The 17,332-nt window shown below is 45.2% G+C and overlaps 1 protein-coding gene across 4 annotated transcripts in view; it reads left to right on the top strand.

The window, feature by feature from the left end:
* LOC118311281 (ATP-dependent 6-phosphofructokinase, platelet type-like) overlaps positions 1-17,220 on the top strand; it is a 26,476-nt gene extending 9,256 nt beyond the window's left edge. Inside the window, exons 8-22 of one of the 4 annotated variants that reach the window (XM_035635010.2) lie at positions 485-580; positions 1,943-2,035; positions 2,689-2,814; positions 3,094-3,158; positions 3,423-3,492; positions 6,208-6,354; positions 7,561-7,631; positions 7,949-8,036; positions 11,689-11,841; positions 12,405-12,569; positions 13,469-13,530; positions 14,386-14,497; positions 15,488-15,587; positions 15,676-15,781; positions 16,313-17,220. In XM_035635010.2, the coding sequence (XP_035490903.2) occupies positions 485-580; positions 1,943-2,035; positions 2,689-2,814; positions 3,094-3,158; positions 3,423-3,492; positions 6,208-6,354; positions 7,561-7,631; positions 7,949-8,036; positions 11,689-11,841; positions 12,405-12,569; positions 13,469-13,530; positions 14,386-14,497; positions 15,488-15,587; positions 15,676-15,781; positions 16,313-16,469 (1,611 nt within the window). In that variant the 3' untranslated portion in view covers positions 16,470-17,220. Of the gene's footprint in view, positions 1-484; positions 581-852; positions 949-1,942; positions 2,036-2,688; positions 2,815-3,093; positions 3,159-3,422; positions 3,493-6,207; positions 6,355-7,560; positions 7,632-7,948; positions 8,037-8,962; positions 9,116-11,688; positions 11,842-12,404; positions 12,570-13,468; positions 13,531-14,385; positions 14,498-15,487; positions 15,588-15,675; positions 15,782-16,312 lie in introns of all 4 variants that reach the window. The other 3 variants (XM_035635011.2, XM_035635009.2, XM_035635008.2) reach the window with 3 other exon arrangements.
* The last annotated feature ends 112 nt before the right edge of the window (positions 17,221-17,332 follow it).

The raw sequence follows: 17,332 nt of genomic DNA, 5'->3' as shown, positions 1-17,332 counted from the left end.
TCGTGTTATGAAACAGAAGGTGACATTTTGAGATAGTAAATTGAAATGATGAGATAGTAAATAGAAAAATTTGGTAAAAAAATCTGTATTATGAGAAAAAATTTAATATGTAAAAGTAATGAGAAAAAAGGCCAAATTATAAGATTAAAATGTCAAAACTATGAGATAGTAAGTAAAAGTAATATCATGAAAAAGGGTTAAATTATTGTCAAAATGATCAGATAGCAAATCATATTTATGATAAGTCAAAATTATAAAACTAAATAAATTGAAATTATGAGATAAAAAATTTAAATCATGGGATTAAAGGCCTAAGTTATGACAGTAAATCAAAATGACGAGATCAAAAGTCAAGGTCATGCGACATTATGTGAAAGTAAGTCATTATTATTTGATAATATGTTAATTAAAATTATCCAGCAGCAATATGTATTTTAATACAAGGGAGGTTTTGAACGTGTCGAGTGTGTTTGTCGCCGTGCAGAGTCGATCTCGAGGTTCCAGGTTGAACATTATCACAGTCGCCGAAGGAGCCATGGACAGACACGGGCGACCTGTGACCTCTGACCGAGTGAAGGACGTGAGTAGAGACGCTCGGGCTCGAGTCGGTCGCTCGGACGCTGAGGGAGAAACCAGAAGCTGGAGGAAAGAATCAGAGCGGACGCCTGCTACGTTCTGACAGAATCAAATACTCCTCCAAACATATTACAATATTATAAACTATAATTCTGCACAGACGTCAGCTGCTCGCGGATTCGAACTCCGTCAACCCGGATCCAGCTTTTGGGAACGCAAAAGGTTTTCTGTCATGTGTTTTTAATAAATGCCTCTGCTTATTCACAACCCTTCTAGAACCGCGCCGATAAGAAACGGCTGAACATTATTATTGTGGCCGAAGGCGCCATAGATTCCCACAACAAGGCCGTGACTCCGGATTATATCAAGGACGTGAGTACGTGGGGGAGAGGCCTGCTCGTCGCGTCCTTCTCCTCCCACTTTCTTTTTTTTAATTCTGATCAACAATAGTCCCTGGATACTAATTTTCCAAATACCACCAGGCGTTTAAACATTTTTTGTCGTCGTTTTTCAGAATTCATTTTACCGTCATGTCGCCCCCTTAGTGTTTAAACTGTGCATGCACATGATTTATGATTTATTTTATGTCTCACTTTACATGACAGGAGACATTTTGCATGATTTCTCCCTCTTATTTCGTCCCTTTTATTTATGCATTTCCCAAAAATTGTTCCATAAACATTTCCAAATAATCTGTTGATACTAGGGATGCACCGAGACCGAGTACAAGTACCGTACTGTACATTTAGCTACTTGCTCACGGTAACGAGCATGAGGACTTGAAAAGAAAAAATATACCTTTCCGAATTTCTTTCCGCCTGCGAACTTTGTGTCAGATCACACGAACGTACCTTCGATTACGAGCAACTTCCTGTTTCGTGGCGAAAGATTTAAAAATTCCCCATGAGGTCACGGCCCAAAAAAATCAGGATTTTGATAACGTGTAAAATTACAAAAAAGGAGACTTTGTAACAAAATGGCCGACTTCCTGTTGGTTATAGGCCAGGGCTCCAAGAGGCTTTTTCCTAGGTGTGGACATGATGCACGTGCCACCTAATACTTTTAGCATTAGCTGGTATCATTAGCATAATGATGGTCAGTGTCAGCTTTTTTGTTTTTGCTAAAAACCGCTGACGTTGCTCAACGCTACATTGCCGTCGTGATATCTGAGTAGTTTCATCAGTACAAGTATGAGTACATGAGCGCAGTGTCGGACCCGATACTGGTATCGGTATCGGTGCATCCCTAATTGATACTCTGCTAGACAGCTGAGTTGTTGTTGTCTATAGTATTGGAATGTGATATTGCACAGTAGATTTGACAGAATTTTGTTTTTCCCCATGGCGGTCGTCCCCTGTTCACCCAGCTGGTCGTCCGCTGCCTGGGCTTTGACACGCGGGTCACCATCTTGGGCCACGTGCAGAGAGGTGGGACCCCCTCCGCCTTCGACCGGATCCTGGTGAGGCAAATTACGAATTATTTTTATATGACTTACTTATTTATTTATTTGATAACCAAAAAATATTATTCCTTTGTCCATCTTTCTCTTTTATGTAAATAATAATGTATATTTGTAGGTTTTTGATTTTGGGAATATGAGAGTTAATATTTGTGTGTATATATATATATATATGTGCTTATATGTGACAATATAAGATAACTAGACAATATGATTAAGATAAATGAAATTGGTAATGAATTTATTCTTATTGAAAAATTAAGAATATTACTTGAGTGAATGACTTGAGGAGAAGGGGTGAGATTAAATAAGTTCTTCTTCTTCTCACCTTGTTTGTGAATATAACTCTTCTATATCCGTCCACTTGATTCATTATTTTCTTTTGTTGTTTGTTAATTTTTTTTTTTCTTCACGTGTTCGGAATAAACACATTTTCAATTCAATTCAATTTTAGATGTGAGCTAATGGATTTTGGTCTGAAATTCAAAATGTCGCTCTCCTTTTTTTTCTGACTGACACAGAAGTCGTTCTGCTTCTCAGCTCCTTCATCTTTAAAATCACTATTTTTTAAATATTTTTTAAATATGATTAATATTGTGCCTTTATTTTATTTTTTGGCATGACCCTTTAAATGACCCTTTGACCCCTGTCAGGCCAGTCGTATGGGCGTGGAGGCGGTGCTGGCGCTGTTGGAGGCGTCGGCCACCACCCCGGCCTGCGTCGTGTCCCTGGTCGGCAACCAGGCTGTTCGACTGCCGCTTATGGAGTGTGTCCAGATGGTAAGAGTGTGTGTGTGTGTGTGTGTGTGTGTGTGTGTGTGTGTGGGTAAGTCGGAGAGATAGGGACAATAAAAATGCCCCACTACAGATTAGACTCGACCTTTTCCTGCGATGGAAACCCCGAAGGTGTCAAATGACAATTAACAGTTAAATGATTGAGTCTGGTTTTTTTGGAAGTTTGAACTTTAAAATTTTCAGTTCAGAGCAAAAAAGAACGACCGCGAGGCCGATTTGAACGTGCTCAGTGAAGAAGACTCTCTCTCCCCGTGTCGCCCTCAGACCCAGGAAGTGCAGAAGGCCATGGACGAGAAGAAGTTCGACGAGGCCGTCAGACTGCGCGGGAGGTGATTCTCCTTATTCTCTTGTAGCCCATTTCAGAAATGTGTTTTCAAACTGAAGGTTCACAAAAACCCCAGACAGGGACTCATCAGTTCCATCAGGTCCGGGGCAGTTCAGCAGCGTGCCCCAGTTTAACTGTGTTTATTGATTTCTGATCGACTCTGTCTCTCTCAGTTCTCAACTCTGTGGTGTGTGTGTGTGTGTGTGTGTGTGTGTGTGTGTGTGTGTGTGTGTGTGTGTGTGTGTGTTTAACCTTTTGTCCTTCACAGGAGCTTTGAGAACAACCTGAGCACCTATCGGCTTCTCTCCTACCGGAAAGCGGACTCTGAACTTCCAAATGTAAGAACCCCTCGCGATCCAAAAAAACGATGATTACATCAGTTAAGACACTATTTTTTTTTTAATTCTTCCAATGTGTTTTCTCACCAGCGGCTCTGAGATTTGCCGCGTTATCATTTAAAGGTACTTTCCTGCTCGGGTGCATCGCGGCTGCTGTAGTCCTTTCTTACTTTGTTTAGTGTGTGTGTGTGAGACACTAACACCAAGTGTGTTTCTCTGTGACCGTGTCTGCCCTGAGGGGGAGGAGGAGGAGGAGGAAGAGGAGGAGGAAGAGGAGGAGGAAGAGGGGGAGGAGGAGGAGGAGGAGGAAGAGGAGGAGGAGGAGGAGGAGGAGGAGGAAGATGGGGAGGAGGAAGAGGAGGAGGAAGAGGGGGAGGAGGAGGAGGAGGAAGAGGAGGAGGAGGAGGAGGAGGAAGAAGAGGAGGAGGAGGAGGAGGAGGAAGATGGGGAGGAGGAAGAGGAGGAGGAGGAGGAGGAAGAGGAGGAGGAGGAGGAGGAGGAGGAGGAAGAAGAAGATGGGGAGGAGGAAGAGGAGGAGGAAGAGGGGGAGGAGGAGGAGGAGGAGGAAGAAGAGGAGGAGGAGGAGGAGGAGGAAGATGGGGAGGAGGAAGAGGAGGAGGAGGAGGAGGAGGAGGAGGAGGAGGAAGAAGAAGATGGGGAGGAGGAAGAGGAGGAGGAAGAGGGGGAGGAGGAGGAGGAGGAGGAAGAGGAAGAGGAGGAGGAGGTGGAAGAGGAGGAGGAGGAAGAGGAGGAGGAGGACGATGGGGAGGAGGAGGAGGGGGGAGGAGGAGGAGGAGGAATTTGATGTTTGTTATGAGTGATGAGTGATGAGCAGCCGAGCTGCTGAACTTCTTGTTTCCTCCCGAGTTGATTTTTAAGGACATTTTTCAAACTTGAAGGTGCGAAACCAACGCTCTGTTTCGTTGTTCTTTTACATTTCATCCGCTCAGTTCTGGATTCTCGTCGGCATGTTTGCGAGACGCACTGAAGAAGCGTCACGTGACAAACCTTGACCTGTCGCCATCACCTACGTGCGCTGCGTCTCCCTGACACTCGACTCTGATTGGTTTGTAGACGAGCGTTCTGACGTCGGCGTGTCGTCAAATTGTGGCGGGAAAACTTTTTCCATATCCTTAAAATCGTCTCCTCCTCTCCACCAGGTGCTACCGAGGCTCATTTTGACAACTTCTCTTCCTCACGTTCACGTTCACGATCACGTTCACGATCACGTTCACGTTCACGATCACGTTCACGATCACGATCACGATCACGATCACGATCACGTTCACGATCACGATCACGTTCACGATCACGTTCACGTTCACGATCACGTTCACGATCACGATCACGTTCACGATCACGTTCACGATCACGTTCACGTTCACGATCACGTTCACGATCACGTTCACGATCACGATCACGATCACGTTCACGATCACGATCACGATCACGATCACGATCAAGTTCACGATCACGATCACGTTCACGTTCACGATCACGATCACGTTCACGATCACGTTCACGATCACGTTCACGTTCACGTTCACGATCACGTTCACGATCACGTTCACGATCACGATCACGATCACGTTCACGATCACGATCACGATCACGATCACGATCACGTTCACGATCACGTTCACGTTCACGTTCACGTTCACGGTCACGATTCGTGTTGATCCGGGATGGGAAGTTGTGTCCCGCCTGGTTCTCTGGACCACTTTGAGTCTGAAAGGAAAAAAAGGAAAACTTGTGACAGTTGAGCCTGTCCTGGTTTTCCCTGCGTCTCTCAGCAGCATGTGGCTTCTTGCATGTCGGGGCGTCTTCGCCTGCTGCTGCCGCTGCCGCCCTGAGGCAAAGTCTCGCCCGGCTCCTCGGCAGCCAATCAGACGTGGAGGATGGTACCACGAGGCAGTGGAGACGCTCCGACTGTCCTGACACACACCAAATATAATACTATTGTGATATATATGTTTAAAAAAAGGAAGAAAATGCAGTAGGGCTGGGCGTTGAAACGATAACAATAATTATCGCGATATAATTTATTTCAGTACTGATAAAAGAATTTCAATATATCGATATGTTGCTTTGGCATTACGCAAGCCGGGAGAGACGTGTACCTATGGAAGACTATTAGGGCCAGGCATAAGGAAAAAAATGAGGGGAAAATTAATTTATTTTCAATTGGGGAAGATTTATATTAATTCATTTAACATTTAGACAATAAAGTCAAAATGTCGAGGAATAAAGTTGAAATGTACCTAAACGTCCGTGTTGTGGTCCCAGCTTCAACTTTAATCTCGACATTTTTACTTTATTCTCGAGATTTAAAAAAAATAATATATATATACATATATATATATGTATATATATATATCTTCCACATATAACACGTGATACTATATACAACGTGCGCAGGGCGTTGACATTTATCGCGGTTATAATTGATATCAACTGACGTGATATTTATGGTGATCCCGTCTTCTGTCGCATCGCCCAGCCCTGATACGTCTTCACTGCCTCGAGAGAGTTTCTCATATACCATCTTCTCCGAGCATCGTACTGTACATTCTGTACAGGATGTCAGATTCACGGCCTAAACATGTGCAGATGTTTTGAAAAGTGTGCGCGAAAGCTTCTTCCCTTATTCGAGGTCGAGAGGTTTGCCTACACGAGTTCATCTCTGAGTTTGAATCTGTGTCCCGTCGCCCGCAGAGCTCCTTCAACGTGGCCGTGCTGAACGTCGGCGCGCCGGCGGCCGGTATGAACGCCGCCGTCCGGGCGGCCGTCCGAGTGGGAATCACCGAGGGCCACAAGATGTTTGCTGTCAGCGACGGCTTCGAGGGATTTTACAAAGGACAGGTGAGAAAAACAAAAACTCATGTACGGGTTGGTTTTTTTTTACTTGTCATCTCTTTGTTTTATAAAACGTCAGAAAAAGCGTGAAGACAGTTGCTCGTACCTCGAGGTTTCTTTATTTGAATGACTTGTCATGTGAAACTCAATTTTAATCAATTCTGATGTTATAGAAAAGAGTCAAATCCGCAAATCTTTAAATTGTTAAGAGAAAGTTTTGTTAAATAATTATTTTGTTTAGTATCAGACTTGTTAAGTTTGTCAACATTAACGGTGTTTTCTCTCGCTTATTCGATTGTTTATGTTGTTTTCTGTTTCTCACCTCGTGAAGATTTCCCTGCCATACTTCGTGTCACTTTATTTTGAAAATCTCACCCGTGGCATCTTTAATATCAACAGCAGTTGCTCTGAAAGTCGCCAGTTAACCAGTTTATCTAAATCTCTAAAGCTAAATTGGCGACAAATACACAAATTCAATAAAAAATGTCTGTATTCATTTCTCCTTGGTGTGAGGAGCTCCCTCCCTCCTCCCTCTCTGCCCCTGGTGACGACACTGTGTGCAGATCAGCAGCGCCGCTTACTGTGATCCAATTACTCCTCTCCCGCAGCTGCTGCACCGCGCACACACACACACACACACACACACACACACACACACACACACACACACACACGCACACACACACACACGCACACACGCACACACACACACACACACACTGCATTGTGCATTGTCCTGCACGAGGATTAGACGCGATTGAAAAGCGAAGCCGCGATCCCACAGATAAAAAACAGCGACTGTGCAGCGCGGAGATTGGACCGAGGAGCTGCCGAGTGTAGCCCGCGTGAAAACTGTTGTAAAATATCATTCCACATTACAAAATATTGAAGTTAAGTTCTCGAAGAATAAAAACGTCACGACCGTCACTGTCACAAAAGTGACTTCTTACAGGAAGTATCAGATGTGGGGAACAAGTTTTTTTTTACTTTGTATTGTTTCATTTTCATACCTGCAATTGTTTATGTATCACATGTCTGCAAGTATTCAATTGTGAACCACAGAACTCTGGGATAGAAGTAAGAGGTGTGATTACAGTACATGTACACGTTTCTTTCGTTGTAAGATGAAAAACAATTACGTGTTTTCTGCCAAACTTCAGCAGAAGAAGAAGAAGAAGAAGAAGAATAATCGTGACCTTTTTCTTTGGTCAGATCAAGGAGATCAAATGGGGCGATGTGGGCGGCTGGACGGGACAGGGGGGGTCGCTGCTCGGGACCAAGAGGTAAACCGAGTAGTTTGAAATGATTTGTTCCGCCGATATCTTTATGACTTTGATCCTGCACAGATCTTTTGTTCTGGGTGAACAAGACGCGGAACTATGAGGAATTATATCTTTTAGAATTGTAGTCGATCTGCGTGCGGCTGATTATAAAAAACGTCTGCTCGAGCAGGAAGTGATGAATTACTGGAACATGACGTTGAACGATGAGTTTGGTGAATATTGATATATAAGGATGAGGGTTATTTTTCCTCTGCATCGTGATGGATTTCGTACGATGAGTCAACATTTCGCTCACTTGTCTCTTCTCCGTGTGCTAGAACTCTTCCGGGCAAACATCTGGATAAAATTGCCGAGCAGATGAGGATCCACAACATCAACGCTCTGCTCGTCATCGGAGGATTTGAGGTACGAGACATGATTATTTTTTTTTATGCATATTTGGAAGTTTTTATCTTAATGCCACAATATTTATAATCATCCTGAACATGTTTTATTGTTAAAATGAATCCCATGAAAAGCCAGAAAGTCGGTCAGACTCATTCTGACTATAGCCACAGATTTAAAATCATTTTCTGAATATTGTTTCATTTCACAAAGCTTCTGATAATTGATCGATCTTCCCTGATCAGGCATTTATCAAGTTCCATCTTTTCCCAGTGTTTCACATTCACCTTGTTCCACATTTAGTCCATTTCATTCTCACTAACTTGCCATATTTGACATTTCAAATTGAAAACTCTTTATATAACGCATTTATTTCTCACTATATTAAAAAGTATAATAGGATAAGGACACATTTGAACGTTACAGGCTCTCTCCTGTTCCGTCCACGCGTGACTACGTGGAGGTCGAGCTGCCGAGACGAAACCTCGTGATGATTTGTTTTTGTAAAGAATCATATAAGGTTATGATTTATCAAGTTATGATTTGACGAGAGATCGCCTCAGACGTCGAAGCTCAAACGTTACAAAAAAAAGAAAAAAAGAAATGCATGTTACATAAAGAAGCACGCCGGCAGCTCGGCCGTAGTGTCAAACTTTTTACGTCATCCGTGTGTGGATTCCACTTCCTGTGTCTCACGGCCCACCGTGATTGGCCTGGCTCTCTCCTCTCGGCTCCTCCCACCAGTCAAAGCCTCCAGCATATCGAAATGATAAGATTATAAAGTCGACCCTCGCCATCCATCCATCCCCACCACCACCACCACTGCTTCAGCTCCTCCCACCAGTTTTTCTCCACAACCTTGCCCTCATGCCCCCCCCCCCACCACCACCATTTTGTCTGGACCTCCTCACCAATAACCAATGAGACGCTGGCTCTCACTGCTGCAGGCCTACGTGGGACTGCTGGAACTTTCCTCGGCGCGGGACAGACATAGCGAGTTGTGCGTTCCCATGGTCATGGTCCCCGCCACCGTCTCCAACAACATCCCCGGCTCAGACCTCAGCATTGGCTCAGACACGGCTCTGAACGCCATTACTGACGTAAGTGTGGCCGGGTGCACGGTGTGTGTGTGTGTATATACACACACACACACCACCCAGCCTGTCAAGGGTTTGGGGCTCTGCCGGTTGACAGCTCGCATCCGCACGTCAACAGTCCGAAGGTGGATTTTGTCTGAGGCCTCGTGCAAGAGGAAGATTTTTTGCAGAGGGCGATGCTTATTGAGCGAACAACGTCAGTCGCGGTGTCCGAGGTTCAGTGTCCCAAGTTCTCCACGGCCCGACAGGAGCTCACGAGACGCGGGGAGGTGGAGAAACGTGTTGTTCGTGTTGTAGATACGATCAGTTTGGTAGATTGTACTTTTAAGATACGATTTTTTTTTTTTAAACTGTTACAGCAGTAAAGAGGATAATAAAAATAAGAGACATAAGTAAAACTAGAGTGGCGTTCAGTAGAGCTCATACCCACCTTCACCCAACGCCCAAAATTACACACACTCATAGATATTAGTCCCCAAGATATGATTTCGAGATCCATGAATTATTCCCTGGGAAATCTGTGAAAATGTTATCGTGCAGTGTTAAAGAAAGTTATACATAATTCCTGGATCCAAAAATGTTATTCTTGGCAGAAATTTGCAAAAACAAAACATAACCTCCTTGGCAGAGGTAACAAGTGAACGTAAATGTACAGTAAATGGGATATATACTGTACAACATGTGCTCCAGTCAACTTTTACGATTGTCAAAATGGTTTGAGAAACGTTGCTGAATTTTTTGAAGTGTTGGAATTCAGATGCGAAAGAATTCGGATACATGATTTCAATGCAAAAAAACAATTCAGTGGTAGAAATCCAGAGTCTTTTTAAGGTGAGACAGATTCGCTTCCATATGTGTCAGCGGGTTGTGAACACGAGCGGCCTGACACTCGACATCCAAACCTGTACGTCGGATTTTTTTTAAATGGACACGACAGATCTTCTGCTTTCACATAACGTCGGCAGTGAGACGGTGTAGTCGTGCAGTAGACGCGTGAAAACAGACAATGAAGATGGGAAACACTTTCTTAAAGAAGCGACACGGAGACATCTTGGCATACTGACCCTCGGACATTGACAGGTTTGTTTTAAATATACCCTTAAATTCTGAATTTATAAAGTAAAATAAACCAACGACCAAACCTTCGTTGTCGTTGGAGACGAGCTGCTCAGCGCAGGTCGCAGGTAAGTGTCGCAGCATGAAGTGACGTGTTGTGGCATGTTCTTTGTGGCCGTGGCCCCTTCTCTGTCTGTGTTTGTGGGTAAACAGCTGATAACCTGCTGGACAGAGGTCCGGTGCAACGCAACAGGGACGCTCCTCCTCCTCCTCCTCCTCCTCCTCCTCCTCCTCCTCCTCCTCCTCATCCTCTTCCTCCTCTTCCTCCTTCTCCTCCTCATCGTCCTCTTCCTCCTCCTCCTCCTTCTCCTCCTCCACATCCTCCTCCACATCCTCCTCCTCTTTCTCCTCCTCCACATCCTCCTCCTCTTTCTCCTCCTCCTCCTCTTTCTCCTCCTCCTCCTCCTCCTCCTCCTCCTCCTCCTCCTCTTCTTCCTCCTCCTCCTCCTCCTTCTCCTCCTCCTCCTCCTCTTCCTCCTCTTCTTCCTCCTCCTTCTCTTCCTCCTCCTCCTCCACCTCCTCCTCCTCATCCTCCACCTCTTCCTCCTCCTCCTCCTCCTCCTCCTCCTCCTCCTCTTCCTCCTCCTCTTCCTCCTCCTCCTCTTCCTCATCCTCTTCCTCCTCTTCCTCCTTCTCCTCCTCATCGTCCTCTTCCTCCTCCTCCTCCTCCTCCTCTTCCTCTTCCTCCTCTTCCTCCTTCTCCTCCTTCTCCTCCTCCACATCCTCCTCCTCCTCTTTCTCCTCCTCCTCTTCTTCCTCCTCCTCCTCCTCCTTCTCCTCCTCCTCCTCCTCTTCCTCCTCTTCTTCCTCCTCCTTCTCTTCCTCCTCCTCCTCCACCTCCTCCTCCACCTCCTCCTCCTCGTCCTCCTCCTCCTCCTCCTCCTCCTCCTCCCTGAAGGGCACCTTGACGAGGCCCTCCTCGGTCTGAGCTCTGAGATTAAAACAACAAAACAGAGATTCGTCCCTTCGTTTATTGGACATAAAAGGAGACGTCGCTCCGAGCGTCTGGACTTCCTCCACGTGTCTTTATCTTGCCGCGTCAACACCGTCACACGTCAGCCAGGGTGAACCCTCCAACCTCCACCCTCCCTGCCCCCCTCCCCTCTCGGGTCTATAAGAAGCCAAAGGCCCCGTCGACCGGAGAGAGCCAGCGACACACACACACACACACACACACAGCACACACACTGCACACACACACACACTGCACGACAAACTACACATCTCCATGGTCTCAGTTTGAGTTTGGCCGTTTAGCATCAGACTTTACTTTTGACCAACTGGGGCCTGAAGCGATTAAACAAGTCGCCGTATTAATGATGAATTTTTTAAAAGTACACTTTATGTACAAAGACTTTATGAAAACACAAGGTCGCATTAGGAAGGGTCTCAGGTGTGTCGTCCCCCTCCCCTCCCCCCGTCCCCCTGGTGGTCTAACCCAATATCACGGCCACCATCAGGCCTTCGAGTCCCTGCTGCAGCTGTACGAGGCCCGCGCCCACTACGAGGAGTTCTGCGTCCCGGTGTGCATGCTGCCCGCCACCATTAGTAACAATGTGCCCGGCACCGACCTCAGCATCGGCGGCGACACGTCCCTCAACGCCATCGTGGAGGTAAGGTCCCCTAGAGGGGAAAAAAATGTAACGGCTACAGACGATTCGAGCGAATAATTCGCGTCCGGTGTGATACTTTTGGAGTTTGTAGTAAAAAGCTAAGTAAAGTAAAACCCCACAATCTGTGAAGATGGGACTCCAAAGACCACAATGCACCTGCACGTCATTGAGCGCTGTCTCCTCCTCCTGCTGCTGGTGAAAGTCTGTAGAGATGTTTGTGTTTGATCGACGTCGTCTTTGTTCATCCGTGCGTGTGTTTTACCAGACGAAGTAGAGCTGCGGCCGATCGTACTCGTCTTTTATTATCTATTATCTTTTGATTTTAGCCCCGAGACACATGATGCTGGATTGTGTTTTTGCGGAGACTGACCACAAACCATAGTGATATGAAATTAATTAAATCAGCAAATCTGCACATGAAAAAAAATTATTCCACACTTGTCTTATTAATCCACTGACTGATGAACCGACCGGCCGACGGTTCCAGCTCTACTTCCCGAGAACAAACCTCCGTCTCTGCCGTTGCTCGTTCACTGACTCGTTGTTGCGCCCTGTGAAATCAGACGTGCGACCGCATCAAGCAGTCGGCCAGCGGCACCAAGCGGCGGGTCTTCATCATCGAGACGATGGGGGGCTACTGTGGCTACCTGGCCACCGTGGGCGGCCTGGCCGCCGGCGCCGACACCGTCTACATCTACGAGGAGCCGTTCGACATCCGGGACCTGCAGGTCAGAGATGAACATCAGAGACGCTTATATGTTCATAACCACAGTGCAGTTTCCTCCTCTTGATGAGGCAGCGCAGATCAGATTGTGTCACGTGAGCGCGGCAGCGGTTCCTCGCCGCCTCCGTGCCGTTTGCTCCAGGAGAGCGCAGGTGACCCAGGATGTAGCCGATGGCGCATGAGGCCGTTTTATTAATAACCTCTGAGCTGCATCGCTCATTTCATAACAATCGCAGATCAGGTCGGGTGATTAAGAGACGTCGTGGTTCAATGTCGTCACTTAAATGTCTGAAGTTTATGAATTACAAACTGTTAATTGATTTTTTATTTATGTTTTTTTTTTTTATTCTTTCATAGTTAGTTTTAATTTGTTGCCTTTTTGTTGCTGCTTTTTGATACTGCTGTTATAACATCTGGTGGTAACAGAATATTGATTTATTTTAATATTTTAAATATGTATATTGTTTATCTGACAAACAAAAAATATGACTATGACACATTTATGCACACAAAGGTTTTGAATCAGAAAGAGTCAAAGAATGAAAAACATTTTAAGCATCCCAGAAGTATTAATAATTAATATGAAGGACAAAGAAGTGGCATAGGTAAGAAATTAATAAATGTAGATTACATTATGTACATTATTTCTGCATGTATTTATTTATACTTATACTGAAAGAATCTTAAACAGTCAAACCGCTCTGCTGCGTTGGCGCCCCCTGGCGGCGCAGACACCTCCCTGCAGCTCCTGTGTTCTGTTGGGGAAGTCGTGCGTGCGGAGCGGAGGAGGCGAGTGTGTTCTGCGGCTGCTGGCGTCGGTCGCTCGTGCAGGTCGCAGGCGGTTTGATGTGACGCCGTCGCCTCTGGTGTTATTGTTGTTGTTGTTGTTGTTGTTGTTTCCAGGCGAACGTGGAGCATCTGACGCAGAAGATGAAGACGAGCATCCAGAGAGGACTGGTGCTCAGGTGAGGCTCCGACTCCCGCACACTGTTCACCTGCGTGTGCTCTGTGTGTGTGTGTGTGTGTGTGTGTGTGTGTGTGTGTGTGTGTGTGTGTGTGTGTGTGTGTGTGTGTGTGTGTGTGTGTGTGTGTGTGTGTGTGTGTGTGTGTGTGTGTGTGTGTGTGTGTGTGTGTGTGTGTGTGTGTGTGTGTGTGTGTGTGTGTGTGTGTGTGTGTGTGTGTGTGTAGGACTGAGAGAGAATCATGTGTAAAAACATTTTGAGGCTCATTTTTTTTATAGCCTCAAAATGTTGTTTACAATAATTTATTGTTAACAAGTAATATATATTATTTATATATATATATTTTTTTAAACCCACCTCATAAAAACCAGCGGGTCCTCAAACGTGCGTGACATCATCAGAATCGACCTTACGGACGTTAGATCCACGTCATCGGTCGGGGGCTATTTTAGTCCGCTGCACCATCACACCTTTTTGAAAAAGAAAAAAAACCCAGCTCCCAGCAGGACGGACGTACCGTGGAAACAGGACAAACGTGATACACCTCGGTGACATTGCGAGCGTGCGCCGAGGTTTAAAACTCGCCGCGCAACTTCGTTGCCACAAGAAGAAGCACGGTGGCTCGTCAGCAGACTGGTGCCCTGGGGGCTACAGAGAGTTTTTAAAGGGCCGGCTCGCGAAAATCCCCCCGATCTCGCCTCACGAACGTGCCCCCGTCACCACGTGCCCCCGTCACAACGCGCCCCCGTCACCACGTGCCCCCGTCACCACGTGCCCCCGTCACAACGTACCGTCCAGATGACGAACCATCCGACCATCAGCTTCTGTCAGTGAGTTGTTGTCACGTCCGTGTTTTAGGAACGAGAACTCCAACGAGAACTTCACCACGGACTTCGTGTACCAGCTGTACACCGAGGAGGGTCGGGGGGTGTTCGACTGCAGGAAGAACATCCTGGGCCACATGCAGCAGGTCGGACATCAAACACACACACACGTTACTGAGCCTGCTTCCGCCACACCGAGTTAAAGTGATCCGCTAATTTAGGGAAGCGTGTGCTCGTGAAAACAATGAAATGTACACACGTTACACTCCTGTTCATCCCGTAGCCTGTAGAGAAAGAGAGTGAAGCCAAAACATCTGGATCGCCCCCTGGTGGCTGGCTGCAGTATGGGTCATAAACCCAAAAAACTACTAAAAATTTAAGTACAGGTTAAATGAAATGTTCTTACACACGGTTTCTGTCATTTTAGGTCGTTCTTATTACACGTGTAATGGGTTAATTTTTCGGAGTAGTTTGGTTTTCATTATTTATTTTCCTAATCAATCAATCTGTTGATTATTTTCTCGATTAATCGATCGGTTGTTTGGTCCATGAAATGTCATAAAATGGTGAAAAAATGTCGGTCGTGTTTCCCAATACCACCAAGATGATGTTTTTGTTCGTCCACACACCAAAGATCTTCAGTTCACTGTCACAGAGGAGCAAAGAAACCAGAACATATTCACATTTAAGAAGCTGAAATCAGAGAATTTTCCCCATTAAAAACTACTTGAACCAATTAATCGATTATCAAAATAGTTGGCGAGTAATTAACTAATCGATTACTAACCATTAACTGTTGCAGCTCTAGTTATTTGACCTCGATGCTGCAGCTCCAACACCTTGACCACCAGACTCTGACGTCAGAAGGACAAAAAGGCGGCAACTGCGATATTTTTGTCTTTTAATTCTGTTAAAACCTAAATGATTCAAAGCAAACGGTCGTCGAACACCTGGACACTCAACTTTTGTTTAAAAAAATTTGTGAAACGTAAAAATTCATTCAAGTTATTTGCATCAGACGTCACGTCAAGATCGTTTAATATGTATTAATATGTTTAAACGACTATTTGTTTTTAGTCATTTTTCTGTCCGTAGCCTTATTTGAAATGGAAACCTCTTTCCTCTCGTGTCCACAGGGCGGAGCTCCGTCTCCATTTGACAGAAACTTTGGCACCAAGGTGGCGGCTAAAGCCATTCAGTGGATCACACGGACGCTCACGGACTCGTACAAAGGAGGTAAACCAACGCATCCTTCGGTACGTTCACTGCACAGTCCCGATTGGCTGTGGTCATAGCGGCTAACCGGCGCCTGTGTTCCGCGCAGGGCGAGTGTTTGCGAACTCGGAGGACACCGCCTGCCTGCTGGGGATGCGTCGCAGGGCGATGGTCTTTCAGCCGGTGTCGCAGCTCCGCGACGAGACGGACTTTGTGTAAGAAACGTCTGTTTCAGTACAACAGTGTGTCGTGAAGTGGATCCTTGACTTACGATTACTAGAAAAGTTAATTTATGATTAGATATTTATTTAGACTTTATATGTTAGGACATTTTTTCAAGACATACTCTACAATGACATTTTTCACAGAAGAGCATTAGGGCCAGTCATAAAAAAAATGAGGGGGAAGATTGTTTTTTAATGTTGTTGTTTTTTTATATTTTGAGAATAAAGTCATTGTGACATTTAAAAATATTTTTAATGCTTTACTGTACCATGACATTTATGCCTTACTATTTTGTGACATTTTTAGATATTTCTGCCTTGACGATAACAAATTTGAACACCTTATTATACTATGGTACTACTATATTTGTATTTTATTTTACACCTTACTAAACTATGACATCTTTTAACATTGAAGGCGAAGCAAATATTGTTTCATATGGACCTGCAAAAGCTCTTTTCAACAGTCTGTTAATATAAAAAAAGAATGAGAACTCTGCTCGTGTTTTCTTCTCCTTCCAGCCACAGGATCCCGAAGGAGCAGTGGTGGCTGAAGCTCCGCCCACTGATGAAGATCCTGGCCAAGTACAAGACGAGCTACGACGTGTCCGACTCCGGCCAGCTGGAACACGTGACGCGGGTCCGGCCCAGGGAGAGCAACACCACGTCGGCCATTTGAGCCGGAGACGCTGCCGCCGCCGGCGAAGAGCTCCACTCCCGACACGAACACAGCTTCACGCAACAGGTGACGGCTGCTCGACTGACCTTTGACCGCAAAATCAATCACGGTAGATTTTAAAAGATAGATGTTATATTGAAGGTAAATATTGTGGGGTGAGGTCACGGCACTTTTCAAGAAGAAGAATCTTCTATAGTTTGGATATGGACAGGGCGGTCGTTTTGGAATAGACCTCGCTCGTAGTTCTAACATTGATTGGAGAGCTACAAAATACAAAGTTAATATATGTACTATATATATATATATATATACCTAAATATATATAAGCACTCCTCATTATGTACTGTAGAATTAATCAAGTTTTGGTCCTGAAAATGTAGCGATATCTTTTTTTTTTAAGATGCCGAGCTGAGCGAACATCCACGTTGAATAAAAACTAGCTCGGCGGACGTGGATGATGCTGTTGAAGTGTCGCTTTTGTTGCATTTTTCTTTTTCCCTACAGCACTTTGAGCCCCATAATTAAAGTAATCCACCTTAAGCTGCTAGTACAGAGAGAATCCGTGTGTCGGGTTCACACGAGCAGTGCAAGTGTTCACACCTTGATCATCTTCCACCATTTGTCTCTTTTTTTTCTTTCCAACGTGAATATTGGAAGTGAGAATTGTCAGAAACATTGTCCTTTGTGCTCGTGGTGTGATGTGATGAGTGTCCTGTCAAGAGTAATAAAGCATTTATTGTGTGGAAAGCTACGTGATTGTGTTGTTTTAATAGGGCTGCCACAAACGATTATTTTCTCGATTTGTTGTTTGGTCATAAAATGGGGAAAAATGTTGATCGTGTTCCCCAAAACCCCAAGATGAT

The sequence above is a fragment of the Scophthalmus maximus genome, chromosome 5, assembly GCF_022379125.1.
Source record: "Scophthalmus maximus strain ysfricsl-2021 chromosome 5, ASM2237912v1, whole genome shotgun sequence".
Lineage (NCBI taxonomy): Eukaryota > Metazoa > Chordata > Actinopteri > Pleuronectiformes > Scophthalmidae > Scophthalmus > Scophthalmus maximus.
This window is presented reverse-complemented; position numbering and strand designations above follow the sequence as displayed.